The sequence below is a fragment of the Macrosteles quadrilineatus genome, unplaced genomic scaffold (assembly GCF_028750875.1).
Source record: "Macrosteles quadrilineatus isolate MER2022 unplaced genomic scaffold, UCM_ALF_1.0 Scaffold_3__2_contigs__length_128488019, whole genome shotgun sequence".
Lineage (NCBI taxonomy): Eukaryota > Metazoa > Arthropoda > Insecta > Hemiptera > Cicadellidae > Macrosteles > Macrosteles quadrilineatus.
Genome location: NW_026542596.1, coordinates 72,206,467 through 72,225,538, shown reverse-complemented (window position 1 = coordinate 72,225,538; position 19,072 = coordinate 72,206,467). Strand labels below are relative to the sequence as shown.

The window sequence follows — 19,072 nt, the reverse complement described above, 5'->3', positions numbered from 1 at the left end:
TGCCTATTTCCCTGACTTTCAATGACCAAAATTTTTTTCCATGACTTTCCATGACTATCCCTGACTTTCCAGAATGTGGACACCCTGTAACCAAACAATTTACCGATTTTCACAAATCAATTATACAATCAAACTAAGCAGTAAAGGGTTATAAAACTTACTCTTGTCGTGTAGGCTCCTTCCGTAGTACTTTCTATTTCTCTACTTAATCCGAAATCAGCTATTTTACAGACTAGTTGGGCATTGACCAGGACGTTTCTGGCCGCCAAGTCTCTATGGACGTAGTTCATCTCCGAGAGATATTGCATCCCTGACGCAATTCCTCGCAGCATCCCTACCAACTGTAGCACTTGGAACTTGCCATCGTTAGCCTGCAACATTAAATATGGTTCTAGATTTAAAGGTAGACAAAAGTTAAGGATTGTCTCTCATTTTAATCATCACATTACTTCAAGACAGCAATTCTGAGGAAGACATCCCATCTTTATGGACCAGCTGATGATTAAAAAACTAAGGTTGGATGGGCGGCTGACAGAATGCGCCACAGTCTAAAATTGTACTTTATGCTTCCTGAAGTAGTTGATGTGATATAAAAGCTACTATAACTCACAACAAGGCGTTCAATAAGTTTGATTTGGTTTAAAAGTCTAGTATTCGACAGAAATCGGTAATTTACTTCAGCAAAATCTGTCGGGATGGAATGTCCAATTAGCAAATGAAGTTTTACAAATCTCACCCTGAGGAACGTGTCCAAGGAGCCGTTTTCCATGTACTCCGTGATGATCATCACAGGGTTGCTCTTGGTGACGACTCCCTGCAGGAAGATGACGTTGGGATGCTCGAACTGTCCCATGATGGAAGCTTCCGTCAGGAAGTCATTGCGAGCTTTGTCCGCCGAGCCAGGCTTGAGAGTTTTTATTGCAACATCGATTTCTGTTCGACCGTCAGGCGGCAGCTTGAGTTTACCTCGGCATACATCACCGAACTCTCCACCACCTAGGAAAAATATTTTTTATAAATTGAACGTCAATACTTTTTTTTATACTTTTAATTGAAATAGCAACCATATGAAGGTAAGTATTTTAAGCCATGTATGAATGGAGATGAGTGTAGGATGAGTGGCACGATCTTGTAGTCTTGTTACTGACTAAGGGCGATATGTTCCTTAGACAGGACTGTTAATTAATAGACCATACAGCCAATGGCAACTAAGGGACCAATTATTGAATTATTGAGTTTCTAGTGGAATCCGAACCACATTTTTTCCTTGTAATTTACGAATTGGTCTAACTATCAGGATAGTACTGCAAATATTCGTAGTACTCACTAGTGCAGATGTTAATCCAAACTAGGGAGTATCGCATCCTTAGATCATGCCTATAAATATCCACAGTTCGTTACCTACATATAGCTGGATTACAGGACTACGCCAAGTCAAGCTTTTGTAGGTGTTTGAAATTACGTATATTTGTATATAAAGCACATGCTTATGTCATATAAATTCTTGTAACAGATTAGTTGTTATTAGTTAGTTCTTATTTAGGAGTAATTAGTTGAGAAATCAAGTTTTCCCAAATTGAAAAATCCTGAAGCTTTAGGAGATTTAATGTGATTATTTAATCACAATTCCTACAGACATCTTGTTTAATTTGAGGTATTGGTACAAAGGTAAAAAAATGCACTTTCTGATCAAGGATTGTTTATATCTTTTAGGAATTATCAATAATGGCTTGGCCTTATATTGAGTGTTAGTTGATTGAGATCCTGAACTTTAAAAAATCATTTTGGATTTTACTAGTACTCATTAGATTATTAATTACTATTACAAACGTAACAAGCTATTGAAAACCTCACATATTCACATAACTCAAATATTTCACAACAAATATAACTTTTAACATAGTTAGATACAAGAGTATCAGTTAGAGACTTTTAACTAATTTATCGAGAAATAATGCTGTAAGATTTGTTCAACTCTTTAAAACTCATATTTGGCTATAAGAATATTATTGACGTAAATTTATAGTCAGTTGTTTTGTTTTATTAGATTAACTGATCTTGTAATAGCCCAAAAATAGATGTAACACGTTCCTCCCCAACTTTGCTTGCAACAGTTTTTAATTTCAACATTTTACAGGACAACATGCAAACTTAAAAACCAAATGAAAAAGGCAAATGCTACAATGATTTACTAACCAATAATAGCTTCAATGGTGATATAGGAGGCGTCGATCTCTCTCGCGAACTCTCGTACAGCCTGGTTCGGGTCTTCATAAGTGTGAGGATCGATGTATGTCCGGGAGTTTGTAGCCCCGACTTGGGTAAAGAGTGGTGTCGTCACTGCAAATATCCAGTGGATTAGTTACGTCTCTTAAACATCTAATATCTAATAAACAAACTAGTTATGGTACATGTTTATAATTCGGTCCATAAATACAACAGGGAATAACACCGTTAATCTTTCTTTTACCATTCAAGGGAATTTTTTTGCATAGCACAAATCTGGAAAATTTCAGCAAAATGAACCAAAAGTGTTGACAAACTAAAGGATGAAAAGAGAACGAGCTATAATAACAAATTATAGGAAAAAAACCTCAAATTATAGTAATAATTGTATAGATTCATATAGGATTTTCTAAGGTGCTAAGTAGATTAAAGCTGATAAAATATTTCATTTGAGTTAAAAAGTTGTAATAGCAAAACTTAATTTAGGATTTATGAAATAAGTCAACTTATATTTTTAGATACATTTTTTTACTAATTTCTAAATTTACTCTTTTGGTTGTATATAAATACACTGTTTACTAAATCATTATAAAATCCCTGGAGAACTTACTTGGACTGACTCAAAATGTTATAAAACACACCATGACTGTAAGTGAACTCCAAACAGCACCGCTGAGGGGGAGAGTAGGCGAGAGACTGATACTCAGTCGTTCGTTCACCACCCCCACCCTACTTCCCTTCCTACCCACCCACCCCTAGCTTAACGAGACCGTCACTCGAGCACTTTCTAATTAAAACAATTCTTACCATCAGAGTGGATGTTCCGACGAGTTTGCTTTTGAGTATACAAATGACACTGAAACGGCACTCATAGAAATGAAAACTGGAAATTTTTCAGACAGGAATTCCTTACAAATTACCAGTTCACGCTTTCTAGTCCACTGGGTATTACGTTGATAACTAACTAATTACACGAATTGATTTTAAATTTTGGAATAAAAGTTGGGGAAAATAATTTGTGTTTTTTATATATTTTTAGATTCTGAAATTAACCAGTAACATACCTTTGATTATAAAATCTGAAATCACTCTCTTGATCATACTTTCTTGTTTGTACAATATCCAATTTAACATTTTCACCAACTGTTTTTCTCAATTGGTACAAAAAGAGGAGAATCAACAAAAATGTTAACATTCAAGATTCGTTGAATAATTTAAGATATAGTTTACCACATTATGCTCTGCTACAAACCTTAAACTAATGTAATTTCCACATAACATGCACCATTAAATCCCCGATTATGCGACACATTGGGCACTGGACACTAAAGCGACATTTAATGCGGGGGCTACAAGAGTGCCATATGACATAACACTTAAACCTAGGGACTACTTACTGCTGCTCGTATGGGTGGGTACTATGGGTGGGCTATCCAGACTGCAGTGCACTGCAAACAGATACAAGGGACCCGGTAACAACTACAAGCAACACTCATGCAACGTACAACGTACACTACGCATGCAGGCCTACGCATGTGGATGTGCTTCAGTTGGAACTAATTCTATCAATACTATTGATATGTATCTTGGGTTACGGATATGATTGGAATTATAAATCTTTTTGGGTTTTAGTATAAAACTGATGGTAAATAACAATTTAAACAGACAAACGAGCTAATCGTGAAATATTTTATATTTTGAACAAGTATATTTAATGTGAAATTGCTTTAGGTAACAACCACTTCCAAAATTATATTTCAAGTTTTACAAGACGTAAACTTATTAAAACACCATTTACCTACTCAAATTATGTTGTAAAAAAATTTTGAAACAACATCAACTAGGAATATGGAAAAGGCTAACTATTTGATCACTATCCCATAACACATTGGATTTGGTATTTAGAACAAGTTCTCAAATCTTCATGTTTTGATAAGAAAATTAATGAACAATAAAATCTATAAAAGCACAAAAACTGTCAGATAAAGTTAGCCTATATATTTTCTCTTCTTAAAACTACACCCCAAGGATTCCAAGCTTCTAAAAGCACACACATAAAAATCTAAATGTCATGTATTATTTTTATCAAGTATTTAAGCTTTAACTATTCGACTGATACAACTTGTTTGCCACCATAAAGTTATTACTCTAGTATGAAATACATTTTGCTAGCGTTTGCTACAAATTTCTCCCTCCAATTACAAAGAGTGGGCTAAGTGCCTCCACCCTCCCTAAGTCTTTGAGTCCCCCGTCATACTTCCAACCCCCAAATCCTTGAATCAAAGAATTTTACTTTTCATTGTTCCGCTTTTTAATAATAAAGACTAAAACCTCTTTTTATAAAGCTTTTTACAAAACTCATAACCAAGTATTAATCTTTTAAAAAATATTGATTACATATTTTATTTTTTTTTTATATTGTAAGCAGATTAATGTCTTTACAAACATTTTACCTACATCAGAATAAAAAAGGTTTTAGTTTGTCAATGGCACTCTTTAAATCACAAGAAGCACATGCACACATGCAGTAAGCCAATGGTAAAACTCTCAAATGCTTCTTTAAAACTTGACATATAAAAGAGCATTTTTACTTTTGGTAGATTGTTCAGTAAATTATTTTTGGATAAATAAGATAGATATAATAAAATTAAAATTATGAATAAAATGTTAAAGGTTTTAAAACTAAATAATTATATCTGAAAGTACAAATGTCTTTCTTTAAACAAATTAATACATTACATCCAAATAAAACCAACAAAGAACTTGTTAGAAATTTCTCCAAACTAGGGTTTTGATAAATATGCCAATTACACTGGCTAATCTATAATGTGAATAACATATAAAACCAAATGTTGACAAATTTATCACAAGTCACATTAAATAACCTTTTAAATCAACAATGACAATATTGACAGTAGACAAAAGCGTAAACAATTGGCACACAATTAGAACATTGAAAGCAGAAAGCGTCGTAGAGTTTAGCAATTTGAGAGGAAAACTTACTGTATGTCACTACAAGTCCTGGGTGGCATAAACAGACCATATGGGGTAAGGTAGGGGTTAAGTGCAGACAACCCTACAGGGGCACTCTAGTGTGTGGGGTAGAAAATGTACAGGGTAAAACCACAAACTATGGATTTGTAAACACTCGTTTTAACAATGCTAGTTCAAGTAAAACTTTTTTGGGGAGGGACTTTCACACTTTTCGGACATTAGACACACAAATTATTTCGAGTAGGTTTGTGTATCATCAAATTACAAAATTACAGTGAAGGATAACAATAAAACAGCTAAATTACTAAATAAGTCTATTGCTAAACGTTCAAATTATTTATTTGGTAAATGAACCATTATATTGTAAAAAGATATGAAATAGATATTTTCCAAAATCAAAACAGTAGGCCTATGTTTTTAATTATTAAATGGGCTACACATTAGTTATGTTTTGATAAAGCCTAGAAGAAACAATTTTTGGATTTTCATTGGACATACTTGAGGTAGAGTAATTGTTTATTTAAGAAGCTTCCACAACTCACCTTCTCCGTTTCGATATTCTAAAGTGTCACAATCACTAGGTTGCTTCTTGTTGCATTCATCATTGGTTCGACTGTAAAAAATCACATGATTTCATTAGATCATTGTTGTTGTTGATAGTTATAATAGAGAATGATTTTCGATGCATACAAATTAATATTAAATGTTCGCTTTCATTGCAATAGTGTAATTTGTATGTTGCCTTTGTTGAAAGCATTGTAAAATCTTGTAATTTTGCAGGAAAATTAGCAAGACCCATGGCTCAATTTTAGTAGTTGGATTTTAATATATAATTTGTATTGCATTAATTATAAGGGTAAAATGATGTGAAGTAAATTTAATTGGGGATGATTGAAATATGATTCAAGTTTAGAGACTAGATGTTAACTCCAGCCTGTCGCATCGTAAAAAAAAACTCTAGTTATGCGTGTTGTGTTTTCGTTGTTTGTAAATATTTGTGAAATATGATGACCTTCGGAAGAAGTAATCCTGTCCTTGTAACAACTGACGATGGCTCCATTGTGACCCGAAACTAGTTGCCACGGCAACCAATTGGATTACCGATAATACAAGTACTTCAAGCCATTTATAGTATTAAATTATGTCTAATACACTTGCTTATTATTTGACAATCAACTACAATTCACACTAACAGACTGAAAGTGAAAGATTTAAATTCTCTGTGAAATACCAAGAACACTGTTGCGTGTACACTTTTTTTTCCAAACTTAGTACGGTAATATTGCTTGACATATCATTTTGCTTGGAGTGTGCATTAATTGAAGAGGAGCTCGAATTCACTACAACTTAACCTAGTGCATGATTTATTTTAGTACCCTTACCAGTTCTCCACTAATATTCTGGTTGAAAAATAAACAAATCACATATAGGTGAGACTAGTTATCTACAAACCTTCTCAAGAAGAGCACTGCCATGATGATTATGATGACCAAGAGGACAACGACGGCTACAGTGGCTCCTGCGATGATTCTAACTTGCATGTTGTCTTCATCTCCGATGTAAGCTACAAACAGGTCAGGGCTTACATAGTAAAACAACCTTGACCAAGAGTTTTGGTTTCAAGCTATGAGGCTTTAGCCAGTATTTACATGGTTTAACGTCCCAATGCTAGCAGCGTTGTTTACTCATTATTTAAGAAAATTCTGGTCTTTTTGACCTTTTTTCAAAGTGTCAGTAAAAAATCAGCTTGGTGACATAAGGAAAGAGGGTCTACAATTGATTAATTTAGGGATTAAATCGGCATCTTTCAAAAGGTAAGCACTCCAACCACACTGCCTAGTAGACTTTACGTTGAAAACATAATATTTTTGATATCACTGTTAAAGTAGTAGTTTATGAGACACAAAAGGAAACAGCTATAGGAATAACAGTATGGTGAAGATTGAGATGGAAAAAAAACCAATGCATACTTAAAAAAATTGTTTTGACAAGATGTAGACAATTACAGTCAATATCGATTCAATGTCAGACAATTCAGGACACATAGAACCTTCAATTAACTTTAAACAGGAACATAGAAAATAAATTCGATCTCACTTACAATGAACGAACACAGTTATTAAAACCTAGAAATTTACCAGATGGACTGTCATTTCACCATACCTGTGCCCAAAACTTGACCCGTTGTCTTGAAGACAGTTGGACTAAAGTCTCCCCAGCCGTGAGTTGTCTTGGCTCTCACTTGGAAGCCGTACTCCGTCCGTTGCCTCAGTCCGGTGAATGAGATGCGGTTCTCTGTCGTCATCTTGCTGGTGGCGTTGATCTCCTCATGTCGTGAGAAACATCGCACCTGATAAGACAAGAATACTTTAGTTTGCTCTTCATGTTTCCGTACTATGAATGGTAAACTATTCCCATATCTTCTAAACAGTGTAGTAAAGAAAACAACAGAACAAACAATAACTAAGTTGTGGTTTGCTAATGTTAAGGTGCTTCTAAGCCTAGTGCACTGCTCACCAAAAACTTATCACTTGTCATCAATTAATTATCAGTCATGTTCTCTTTCACAACCTATATGGCACAGTCAAATATGTATAGATTACACTGTAAAGCAAAAGTATGCTAAAAAGATTCAAATCAGTATTATTTTGTACTTAAAGTGAACAGATGATTAAAAAATTTTACTTCATCACAACTAACTCCTGTCTAATATAACTACCAACTAATCATAACTTTGAGCAATTTATATTACAGGCAATTTAATCTTCCACTCACCTCATACATCTCCACGTGGTCCGGAGAGTCCATGTCAGAGTCAGGTGTGAACGGAGGGTCCCACGTAAGTGTAATCTCAGAAGCCTTGACGGATGTAGTTCTGACGTTGTTAACAGTCGCAGACATGACGGAGGCTTCTGTCGTAACTGTGATGTCCACGTACTCTCCCGGCTCATTGGTCATGTCACTCACACCGTTCGCGGAGAAAACTTGGAACCGATACGTCGTCACAGGGCTCAGTCCCGATATTGTTATCTTGGTGTCATTGAATATGTCCTGAAACAAAAATAAATGATTGTTAAACAATTTCTTGGCTAGTTTTGTGACTTAAGTAGAAGTACTAGGTAGGTCCAAACCTGGTAGTGAATTTGACCAACACCAAAGTTTAAGTTCCTTTATGTCTGATAGCTATTACATAAATGTGTACATTTCAAACTGGGAGGTTCTCTTTACCAATTATTAGTGTTAAACTATGTTGTGTCTAAATCATTAAATAAATAGAGTTACATTCGTCAATCAGCTCATAGTAGTGTTACAAATGTTACGTCCATTTCAGTCAGCTACTTGCTCGACTGTGTTGAACAGGCCTGTTTTGTTAAAAACTCCCGTTTATGTATGTGTGACAGTTTGTGTTTTTGTATATTAACGACGCCATAAAGGCTGAAGGTCTGATGATAGCACGAAGATGCTAAAGCAGCCGTTACATTAGTAACACTACTATGAGCTGATTGAGGAAGGTAACTCAATTTATTTAATGATTTAGTCACAAAACCAGCTCAGGGGCTAAACAAATTTATTTAATATATTGTGTTGTTAAACAAAAATTTCTTTTGGAACCTCACTTACAGGTAGATCATGTCAATAAGAATGGTAAGTAGGGTGTGTGTGTAGGATGTGGTAGATAGGACACAAGAACTCTTTTTCAAAACAGTCACCTCAGTTATTTTGTACAGTCATCTCAATAATTACTTATTGGTGACACACTCAGTGATGTTGGAAGCTTTTCCATGTATGCCACACTATCTATCAATTAAAAAGAATTGTTTTAGTCCAAAAAAAACAAACAAATCTTATGCAAATGATTACTCAAATTGTTGTTAACCTCGAATTCACTTCAGAGTTATATTGATATAAACATGATCACAGCAAACACTCCTGATATTCTTTCGTTTGGTAAATATTCTCATCTTGCTCAGCTATATTGAATAATAATAGGACGTCTACTTGTGTATGGCAGGAGGAAACTCACCGTTGTAGGAAAGTAGAACACTATAGTTTAGATTATGTTATGATAGACGGTAAGATTATGACTTACCGTAGTTGGAGAGTAGATGACACTAGGACCGCAGGCATCACACTCGACTCTGTACACCGTGTCTGAGCGACCTCCGAGGAAACTAGGAGAAGTCCATGACAGAATCACCGTAGACTGGTCGACAAAATTCACCGTCAAGTTCTGTGGCGCTGACGGCGGCTCTGTAAAGTTAACAGAATGGTAGGTAAAACATCAAAGTGGATAGTACAAATTATAAGGGGAAACCAGAAATGTTTTTGGAAAGAATAGATCCATAAACTCCATCAGAAAAAAGTGCATAACGTAACTCCTGAAAGTGATATCATATGCTGATGATTATGTACAAAAACTGTAATAGTTGTAATAAACCAAAGTACATTCAATATGTACTCGTCAATGTTATAAACATCAAGTAATGCTGATTGGCTAAGAGAACTGTGCAATGTGTAAATAAACCATGAATGGTGTTAAATGAACCATTACTACAACTCAAAAACAACATGTGATGGATATTATGTTAATGAAAACTGCAAAATGTGCTGTGTCCCAATTAAAGTGTTCAACATAATGACAATTATTAATATTGTTGATAAGTATCAAAACATTAAATGCATTTTCATTACACAAATAAATAAATGCATGCACACTTTATTCACCAAAATTGGTCCAAAATTAAGGCGCTGGCAAGCTCACAATAACCACATTATTTGTAATACAGTAGTTTCTTAAATTACAACTTTTTTGTGTGCTCACCCTCGCCCTTATATTGCACAAATTTTTTTTATTTAAGTGTCAAATTACTGGAAATGTTGTCAAAATTTCATGAATATTGGTTATATTGTATTGACCTTAGGTGGATAGGCTTTGCCTTGTTTAGCATTTATTTTACATACAAATTAATATTATTGAAGGAGTACTGGATATATATATGAATAAGATAATTTATTATATCTTTTAAATGGTTAAACCAAAATAGTTACATGATATACTTTTCCCTTAAATTTAATCTCCTTTAATTTCCTAATTTAATATAGTATATAAAAAGTTGATAGTTTTCGAGATGTTAAGGAAAAACCTAAAAGTGGAACCTAAAATCCAAGATGGCGGCCACTTCCCGACCCTCCCCCACCCACGGGGCTTTTTGGTGTGTTCAAATAGACACCTAGGAGGTCATTTTAAAGAAATTTCCAGAACTATAAGATTGTTTTTTCATTTATCAAAAATATTTTAAATATAAAATGACGGGGCTAAAAGTGTTAAGTAAGGATTCTTCAAAAACACTTAAATCAAAATTATCTATTAAAAAAGTGGTTTTATTACTTTTGAAATTTAAGTAATTGTTGTGACAAATAATTGATTTAATGTTCATCGCTTATCCATATCTAGGAATTATATCCTCATCTGAAACTTATATTTTAGACCGTTTCAGTAACAGTGTTATGAAGCAATCCAAAATATATTCACGTGTCTAAACACATTTTAATTATAGGCCAGATAATTAATGACCGAGCCAAAAACGGAAAGACAGAAACCTGTCTACAGAGATACATCTGATAAGTGTTCCGAGCAGTTTTTAATAATAACTGGCACCAAGGAAGGGCCCATTACTGACACTGCCAGTCAACAATTAACGTTTTATTTCCAGAGAACAGAGCCAAAACTATTAATTAACAGTAACAGTCGGCTAATGTGGATAATTGTACATTACGAGCATTTCACCACCTGCCTATCTGCCGAGCCTCGACTTTCCTGGGTAGGTTTTAACTGGGAGTGGTCGAAATTAGAACACTACCGGTATGAATAAGCAATTAGCTCATGTTAAAAATAACGAAGTCCATAGCTTGCTATATTAGGAACAACAATTACTTTGAAATAAATAAATAATATTGTTACTGTTAGTAATACGTTTACTAACTCTGAATTACACACGAAAAGTTTAAATAAAAAAAGGTAAGTAAAATAAAACAAATTGATTTATAAAGTTAGCATGGGTATAATTTCAGATAAAAAGATTCAGGTTTTTAATATCTACTATCAAATTATTTGCTTCAGTTAATATAAATTTAATAAATTAATAGATTCAACAGATTAATTTGTATCTATTATTCTTTATTTTGTGCTTGATTAATAATAGTTATTTTTAGAAGCACAAAACATATTTTTTTATTTCCAAGTCCTTTTTATATTTACTAGTAACATAACAATAAGATTCTAACTTGGTTACAATTTCACACTGACTTTTCCAATTTACTAACCTAAAAATAATGCCCATTTGAAATCTCTGTAATAATTTTTGTTTAAATACGGTATTAAAACAAACGTAAAGATCATAAAAGGACCTCAAACTCCTATAGTTTGTTTAAGCATACTGTGAGGTACAAGTTTAAATGGATTCTGATGATGAGCTTGTTCACATTACCACAACAGACAGGTTACACCTAACCCTACATTATGGGTGACAAGGATAATGTTTGTTGGGCTTTGACCTCATCTCTAAACCCTCTATTCCTGTCGGAGCTTTAAAAGTTATCGATTTGTTATAATCTTCACAAATCAATTAAGATTAATTAGTACACCAAAATGTGCATCCTGTTGTAAAGAATCAAATATTTTCAACACATTCAACTTGGAATCTCACTTCAATTATTCCAATCCGCTAAGCATAGATTAATTTCCGAGGTAAACATTAATTTACAATTCCGCTGCACGTCTGGACATGCAGATGTGACATGTCTTGCACGTAACACGGGAGCCGATCCCTTCACGCTGTCACAGCACTATTAATTCGCTCGACTGGTTTCAATGTCTCGTATTGAATATTTTAATGGCACAAACTGACAAAAACTGAGGGCAATATATTCAGCTGTGGGCAGTTTATCACTGGACATGTGGGATATTTGCATAGTTGTAGCCAGACTGGACACTGGACAAGAGATAAACGTTAATGCGGGACACCTCGGAACATCTGACAGAACGTTCATGACACTGAGGTTAGCTGAGGTTAAATACTGAAGGAGACTATGAAGGGATTCTGTTTATTCACTACCTATGTTTTTTATGTTTTTTTTAGGTCTAAATGTTATAATTATCCATATCTAGAAGTCCTATTTAAGGTTAGGACTAGACTAGACATAACCTAAACCTTAAGGTGATTGATCTAAGACCCCTGAGACTAATCATTTTCGCATTTTAATGAAACAATATCTCAACTTCTAAAAAAAAATTATTTTGCAATAAATGGTTCCCTTATTGTGCATGTTGGTTCACAGAGATGCAATGTATGAGAATCTCTAACAAGTTTGAAAGTTCAAGGATCATCAGAAAATAAGTTGATTCGTCACATTCAAAGAATCAAATACAATAAACATGAGAAAAAAATACTTGAGCAATAGTTTTAAGAAGACACATCAACTGTCTACACAATTGAAAGATAAAGGTAAAAAAAGGAAAAAAATTAAACTTTCCTAATAATTATCTTAATGAAAAAAATTACTAATTAACTTTTAAACTGTCCAATCCCAACTAGGACTTTAATTAATTCATGTTTGGATTGTATGTTAGCTGGCCTAAAGGTAGAATGTGAGATTTCAGTCACCAAGTACTTAGGTTAAAACCCCACAAATCACCAATGTATTTTTCCTACGTAATAATTCTGCAACCCTCCAGGCTAAGCCTGAGGTAATGTGAAATATGAGGTAATGTCTACAAACTAGCATACACAACCTTCACTAGTGCTAGTTCACAAACTAGTTAAAAAAAATTCAAATTCCACGAGCAAGTTGGTATTTGCAAATTAGCATCAGGGTTCCACCTTGGACCAATCAGAGGACATTAATGGCTGCCGTAACCTGATACAGGGGGGGAAGTAAGGAGGACTAACAATGAAGGCAATTGTCTAAGAAGGCTTCCGCTCCGATAGTTCTGTGGTGGCGTTAACTCCGACCTGAGCAAAATGAGATCCTCCTTGGCCCATCTAAGATCCCCAACCCAACCCTCATTATCTGCATCTCGACTTAAATGTTAACCATCCTCAGTCGAGCTTATTGACCTCGATTGTCACCAATCATTGAGTGTTTCGTTTCACTATTTTACTTATTTCTTACAGAAAAAATTAAACTATGGAAGTAGACGTAGGTGTAGTATTGAACACAAACTTTATTTCCGATACATATTTCCTCAATTTTAGATTTGTTTGAATAACTCAACATTTTTTAAACAATTTGTTCCTCTTTTTCTAGGTTCTAGCACGGAATTGTTGTCTACATTACTTCAGGCTCACTTAAAGGAGGTTGCAGCTTTTTTAGTTATATAAAACTCTTTGGTTACCCACCAATTGCTCTTATATGCTTTATTTGTATTTCATCATATAATCGATGACACTATAGAACCTCAAATTGTACCTACGATTTAAAAAGATATTATTTCATTATTTTTTGGAAAATATTTATCTTTTCAAAAACTGACACTAAACAAAACATTTGATCACATGGATATTGTTATCACTGCAAATCTATATTATAGTACGATATATGTGCCATACTCTGGACATTTTTTAATTAATTTTTGTATTCTGCAAGTTTTAACATTTTATGTAATCGATATATTTTTTGGACATTTTAAATTTTTGTAAGGTAATATACCAAACTACTACAACTACAACGTACTTTGTATAGTAAAAGTACCAAATGACTATTAACTAACACTGGGGTCTAAAATCAATCATAACTGTCCTTCCCATTCTCCCAGTTCTTAAATTAAAGAGTGATTAAACACAAACTTCCTCAAAAAACCCAAGAATATCTTCAATGACCACTTAGACAGCAGACCACAGTGAGTCCTTGGAATGACAGGTAGATTTGCAAGCAGCTACTTGCTTGTTACTTGTTAGGTTATGTAAGACAGGAGCTGACATTCATTGTACAGAAGCCAACACCCAGCCTAGCTCTACAATGGCTCAGCATTAACTCACATCCTACACACAACACACTTGGCTTGTAAACATGCTGCGAATGTTGCATTACACATACTTCTCACCTTACAACATGGTTACTGCGTTACTTGGCTGAACAACCACATCAGCAAGCTAAACTAACCTAATCATTACAAACCTACCTAATTGAGGTTAACAATGTAACTTAAAGCTTAAGGAAGTACATGTTTAGGATTTTTAGTGACAATAGAAGGCTTGGGAAAGATTCTAAACTGACACGAAACACTACATTTTTCACTTAAAACTAAACTAAGAATATTTTTGTAGCGTTTTTGTGTGTCTCCTATGCCAGTTTGAACTCTAAATCCTAAGAACAACAGGTACCTAATTGTTGAACATATTTTCTAAAGATTGAATGTTTTTGCTGTATGGTGTAATTTATTTGGGGTTTTGTAAGTCTATTGATACAATTTCTAACTTCATTTAGTACAGCGAGCACAAACAAATTTTTATTCAAAGCTTTTTTAATTTAGTATATATTAGGGGTTTTTTATTTGTAATCCAGTATGTAGAATGTAAACAATTATTTACTTTACAAGGAACATACTTTACAAAAACATACTTTGTTTAAAGTTAAAAAAAATATCAATTTTGTTTTACAATAATTTAAATTAATATTTTGAACTCAATGAAATATATCCACTAACTAAAAACGCACGGGTCAAGAGAGATAAAATTTTTGTTGAGTTGCTATTGGTTGGCATTTAGGACTTTGGTACAAAAGGGATGGGTTTAATTCCTACCATGTCCAGAAACAAATTATATTTTTGGAAAATTTCCTTTAAAAAGGTTTCTAATTGCTTCATTCAAATGACACTGGTGTAAACAAAAACAACATTTAGTCAACTCAATAGAGTAATATGATGACACATTTAATTTTAACTTCACTTTCCCGATAAAAACATTCCAAAGCATTCAACATAAAAATAGTGTTTAGCATGATAAACAAACGTAACTAATGCTGACAGCTAAATTATTAATATATTTAATTATCTTTCCTTAATTTTTGGGCCCACACTAATCCGTCAAATTTAAATTAGACACTAATTAAAAACTTTAATTACTTCCCCCATCACTGAGTCAAACCATCCTGACAATATGTCCGACCAATAGCTAAAGCCTGACACCAATCCACATCCGAGGGGGTCTGCAATATTGATACATTCAGTCAACAGCTCATTTGATCTACCCCAGAGGCGACGTATCCGTGTAATATGTCCGATATATCCGTGTAATATGTCCGAGTATGATGTGTTTCGATCAATATTGTCTAACGGACTGCATAAAACCATGTACAATGCGAATACCGTTCAATAGGAACCACGGTAATTACATTAGTTGCCCGGTTTCAACCCGTCCAATACTGGCATTAAAAATATAACGTAATAATTAAATTACCCATCATGTTTGACAAAGGATGTGGTAAACTCATTACAGCAATTGACTCTAATTACAAACAAACAGAATTGATTGAGTGAGATTAATTAGTTGCATAACAAATGATCACGAGTTTCATCTGCGTTTGTCAGAGAAAACCTTTTTTATTGATAATATCCTTTTAAGTTTTAAGAAAAATTTTACGCTTTATACCATTTAAAATCTAATTGTAATATTAACAAACACTGAGTCATGGAGAGTCAATGATTATGTTGACTGTATATAAATTTCTTCTATTTTTATATTTTATTTTCCAGTAGGTAAGCGAATCGAAAAATAATTTTTTAAGTAATTCCTTGAAGGAGCTACTTCACAAAATACGAAAATAAGTTAAGAGCAGTTTATTTTATTAGGAATCAGTGACAAGACTGTTTTTTCAGGATAATATTATAACACATTATTTAACTTATATGGTTCAATGTGGTTTTCAACATAAATTGTTCATGGTACACTGCTTTGGTTGGATTAACTGTTTTAAAAACATTAAATCTATGAGATTATCGAAGAACCCCTTTTACTCAAAAACACCAAATAGTAATCAATCGGTATCAAAGATAAATTCTTTGAAATATTTTTTTGATGGGGATGAAAAATAACGGATACTGAAGACATTCCAATAATTAACAATTGAAAGTCTAGTGACCACATGAACCAATATTCCAACTCTGTTATTTCCACATATCAAGGATTCCAACATTCTTAACCCAGCTTAGTAATTGTGATCGGTTTCCGATGTAATCCGAGGATATTGTGACTTTGACACCTAATATCCTCGGAGCAATCAGGGTGTCGAGCCGAGCGAGTGTGTAATTTATTGGACATGAGTGTCCGTCCCCACCAATACCTGTCATCGAACATTACAAGAATCCAATTAATGTCTGTCCACCCCACATCTGCAACCCTTTCATTAAACTGTATTTAATTTGCTCATCGGTCACATAAAAATTGCCTCCAAAAAGGTTGCAGGGTGATCAATTGATTGGGTTGAACAATGGTTGAAATTTGTCATCAAGAAAATTTGACTTGCTTGTGAAGCGTTCAAAATCATTTTTTGTGTGGAAAAAACTGAATTATTTGAAGAAATTAGAAAGGGGGAGACATCCAATTAAGTTTTTTTAATAAATGGTAGAATTCAAGGGGTGGGTTCTTATTTCTCAATCAGATATTTCAAATATATTTCACATAAAAATAAAAAAATTACACAAAAAGTTATTATTTGTTATTGTTTTTCTACAGGGGCCCAAAGTTGCCGTTACATTACTTCCGGGAGCCTAGAGATTGCGGTATTATCACTTTGATAAAATCCATTGGTGATTGGCAGGATTTGAACCTGAAACCTTGGTGACCCCACGCTATACCACTAGACCAAGCTCGCTCCCCAAGTTATTTCATTATTAATAAAAAAAAATTATTAGGTAGGACCAGCAATTTTCTGTGATAATTTATTAAAAAAAAACACTATAAACAAAACTATCCAGAATTAAATATGCTAGAAAATAAAGGTACACAATTAGTTTTTTTATAATTTAATTTAATTTAGATTTCTAATTAATTTACCCCAACCGAATTAGTATGCATACTCTCCATAGAATACCTTACCATTTAGTTTAAGAAAAAGTCAAACAATTATGGAGGTCATGGTAATCGATGAGGATTAATTATAAATGTCAAATCTGTCTGGCACAGAACGATAATCAACAAAACTTGCAGTCTTGTTCAACTTTAATTAGTTGCGAGAACAATGATAGGGAACGGAATCAGCTGAGACAAGTTCACTAGTTCAGCGCCTTCATAATTAACTGTCACAGCAATACACATCATCACTGGCAAACAAATGATCCAGTTACAATTCTCTTCTCTGTTACCGAGTCATACAACATTGAATGATCAATGTAAAATGGAATCGGTATTTAATTATATTTATGTTTATGATTGACACTTTTAAATTAAATACGATGTATAATAATTTAATTTTGATAGTTAATTAAAATGTTACTGTTATTTTATAGATTTAACAACCTGTGATGTTAGTTTTACTTACGTTAATCATAATATTTGGAAAGTGTTAAACATTTTTTTTAGGTTTAATCTTTTTATGTACCAAATTCACATCCTGAAATGTTAAGCTCTAGTTTGGAACTGTTGTACACATTACTTAAGACTAGCTCTACAAGGGTTTGCGGTAATCAGCAAGATTTAAACCCCAAACCTCTGGGTCCCATGTTCTACCCCTAGACCAGCTCACTCCCGAATCACAGTCTAATATTAGACATATATGTACAATTTTTTTTGTCATTCGACTATTACATGATGAACTTTGACATAAAAACGTAATAATGTAAAAATTACTTTGACAAATGACTCATGTCGCTGATTTGATGTAGATAAAACAAATTAAGAAAAATTAATTGTCCTGCGGCAGAGTGGATATGGTGCTTGCCTTCAAATAGGTTGATCAAATAATGTTGCTCATTCGATACCAAGCCAGATCAATTCTGAACCATGCAATTTATTATTGGGCGTAACGTCAGAGATTAGACCGTTCCTATACAACAAAATTTCCAAAATAGAATAAAAATCAAACTTACGGGTGCACGGAGAGCTCTTGGGGTCCTTGGGTGATCGGTAGTACCCGGAGTTGCATCTACACTCGGCCAGACCGTAGTCCGAGGCTTTACTGTGGGCCGGACATGGCTGACAGTGTTCATCTCCAGTCTTGTGCTTGTACTTGCCAGGGGGACAAACTGTAAAGCAGACATGGAGGTTAGAACTATGTTGCACAGAGTTATTGAGCAGAAATGGAAATATACGATAATTTATGTATAATAAATGTTTTAAAGGCATTAATACAAAGAGGGGAAATCAAATGAGGAACTATTTGGACAGATGAATGTTGTATGGGTGGTGATACCAATGTAAATAGGAAGTTTAAACAAATTGGTCACCATGAAAGCCCTCCAATGTCAGAAAGGGAAAGGAAAATGGTATCTTGGAAGAGTTCTGTTGAAAATTATTTTGGAAAAGGAAAGGACTAAGTAGTGAACAATGTATGACCAGAACTATTTTGTGGTGTAAGCGATTGTCCAGCCTCATTATGTACCCTTAAGTAATGGAGCCAATAAATGTGATGAATATGGTCATAAGAAAAGACTATAGGGATGAATATTGAAAGAGCGTTATAAGTGTAATTTTAAATACATATCTGACAATTAGATATTATATGCAAATAAACATTTTAAAATGTTCAAGTGCCAGAATCACCCCGTGGACTGCTGGGATTAAGCGTGATTGTCTTGATAACAAAATAGTCACTAAAATACTTTATGTAAAAGGTTTTAAATCTTACTGTGCACATA

The 19,072-nt window shown here is 33.8% G+C and overlaps 1 protein-coding gene across 4 annotated transcripts in view; it reads right to left on the bottom strand.

Annotated features, from left to right (window-relative positions):
• Positions 1 to 19,072, bottom strand: part of LOC128988628 (ephrin type-B receptor 1-B-like) — a 248,739-nt gene that overhangs the window by 7,941 nt on the left and 221,726 nt on the right. For 2 of the 4 annotated variants that reach the window (XM_054410091.1, XM_054410095.1), the window contains exons 8-17: positions 18,305 to 18,460; positions 9,311 to 9,471; positions 7,996 to 8,271; positions 7,384 to 7,570; positions 6,673 to 6,784; positions 5,763 to 5,833; positions 3,624 to 3,674; positions 2,197 to 2,340; positions 737 to 996; positions 162 to 371 (exon numbers count right to left, since the gene is read on the bottom strand). In XM_054410091.1, coding sequence (XP_054266066.1) covers positions 162 to 371; positions 737 to 996; positions 2,197 to 2,340; positions 3,624 to 3,674; positions 5,763 to 5,833; positions 6,673 to 6,784; positions 7,384 to 7,570; positions 7,996 to 8,271; positions 9,311 to 9,471; positions 18,305 to 18,460 — 1,628 coding nt within the window. Of the gene's footprint in view, positions 1 to 161; positions 372 to 736; positions 997 to 2,196; positions 2,341 to 3,623; positions 3,675 to 5,229; positions 5,248 to 5,762; positions 5,834 to 6,672; positions 6,785 to 7,383; positions 7,571 to 7,995; positions 8,272 to 9,310; positions 9,472 to 18,304; positions 18,461 to 19,072 lie in introns of all 4 variants that reach the window. The other 2 variants (XM_054410093.1, XM_054410094.1) reach the window with 2 other exon arrangements.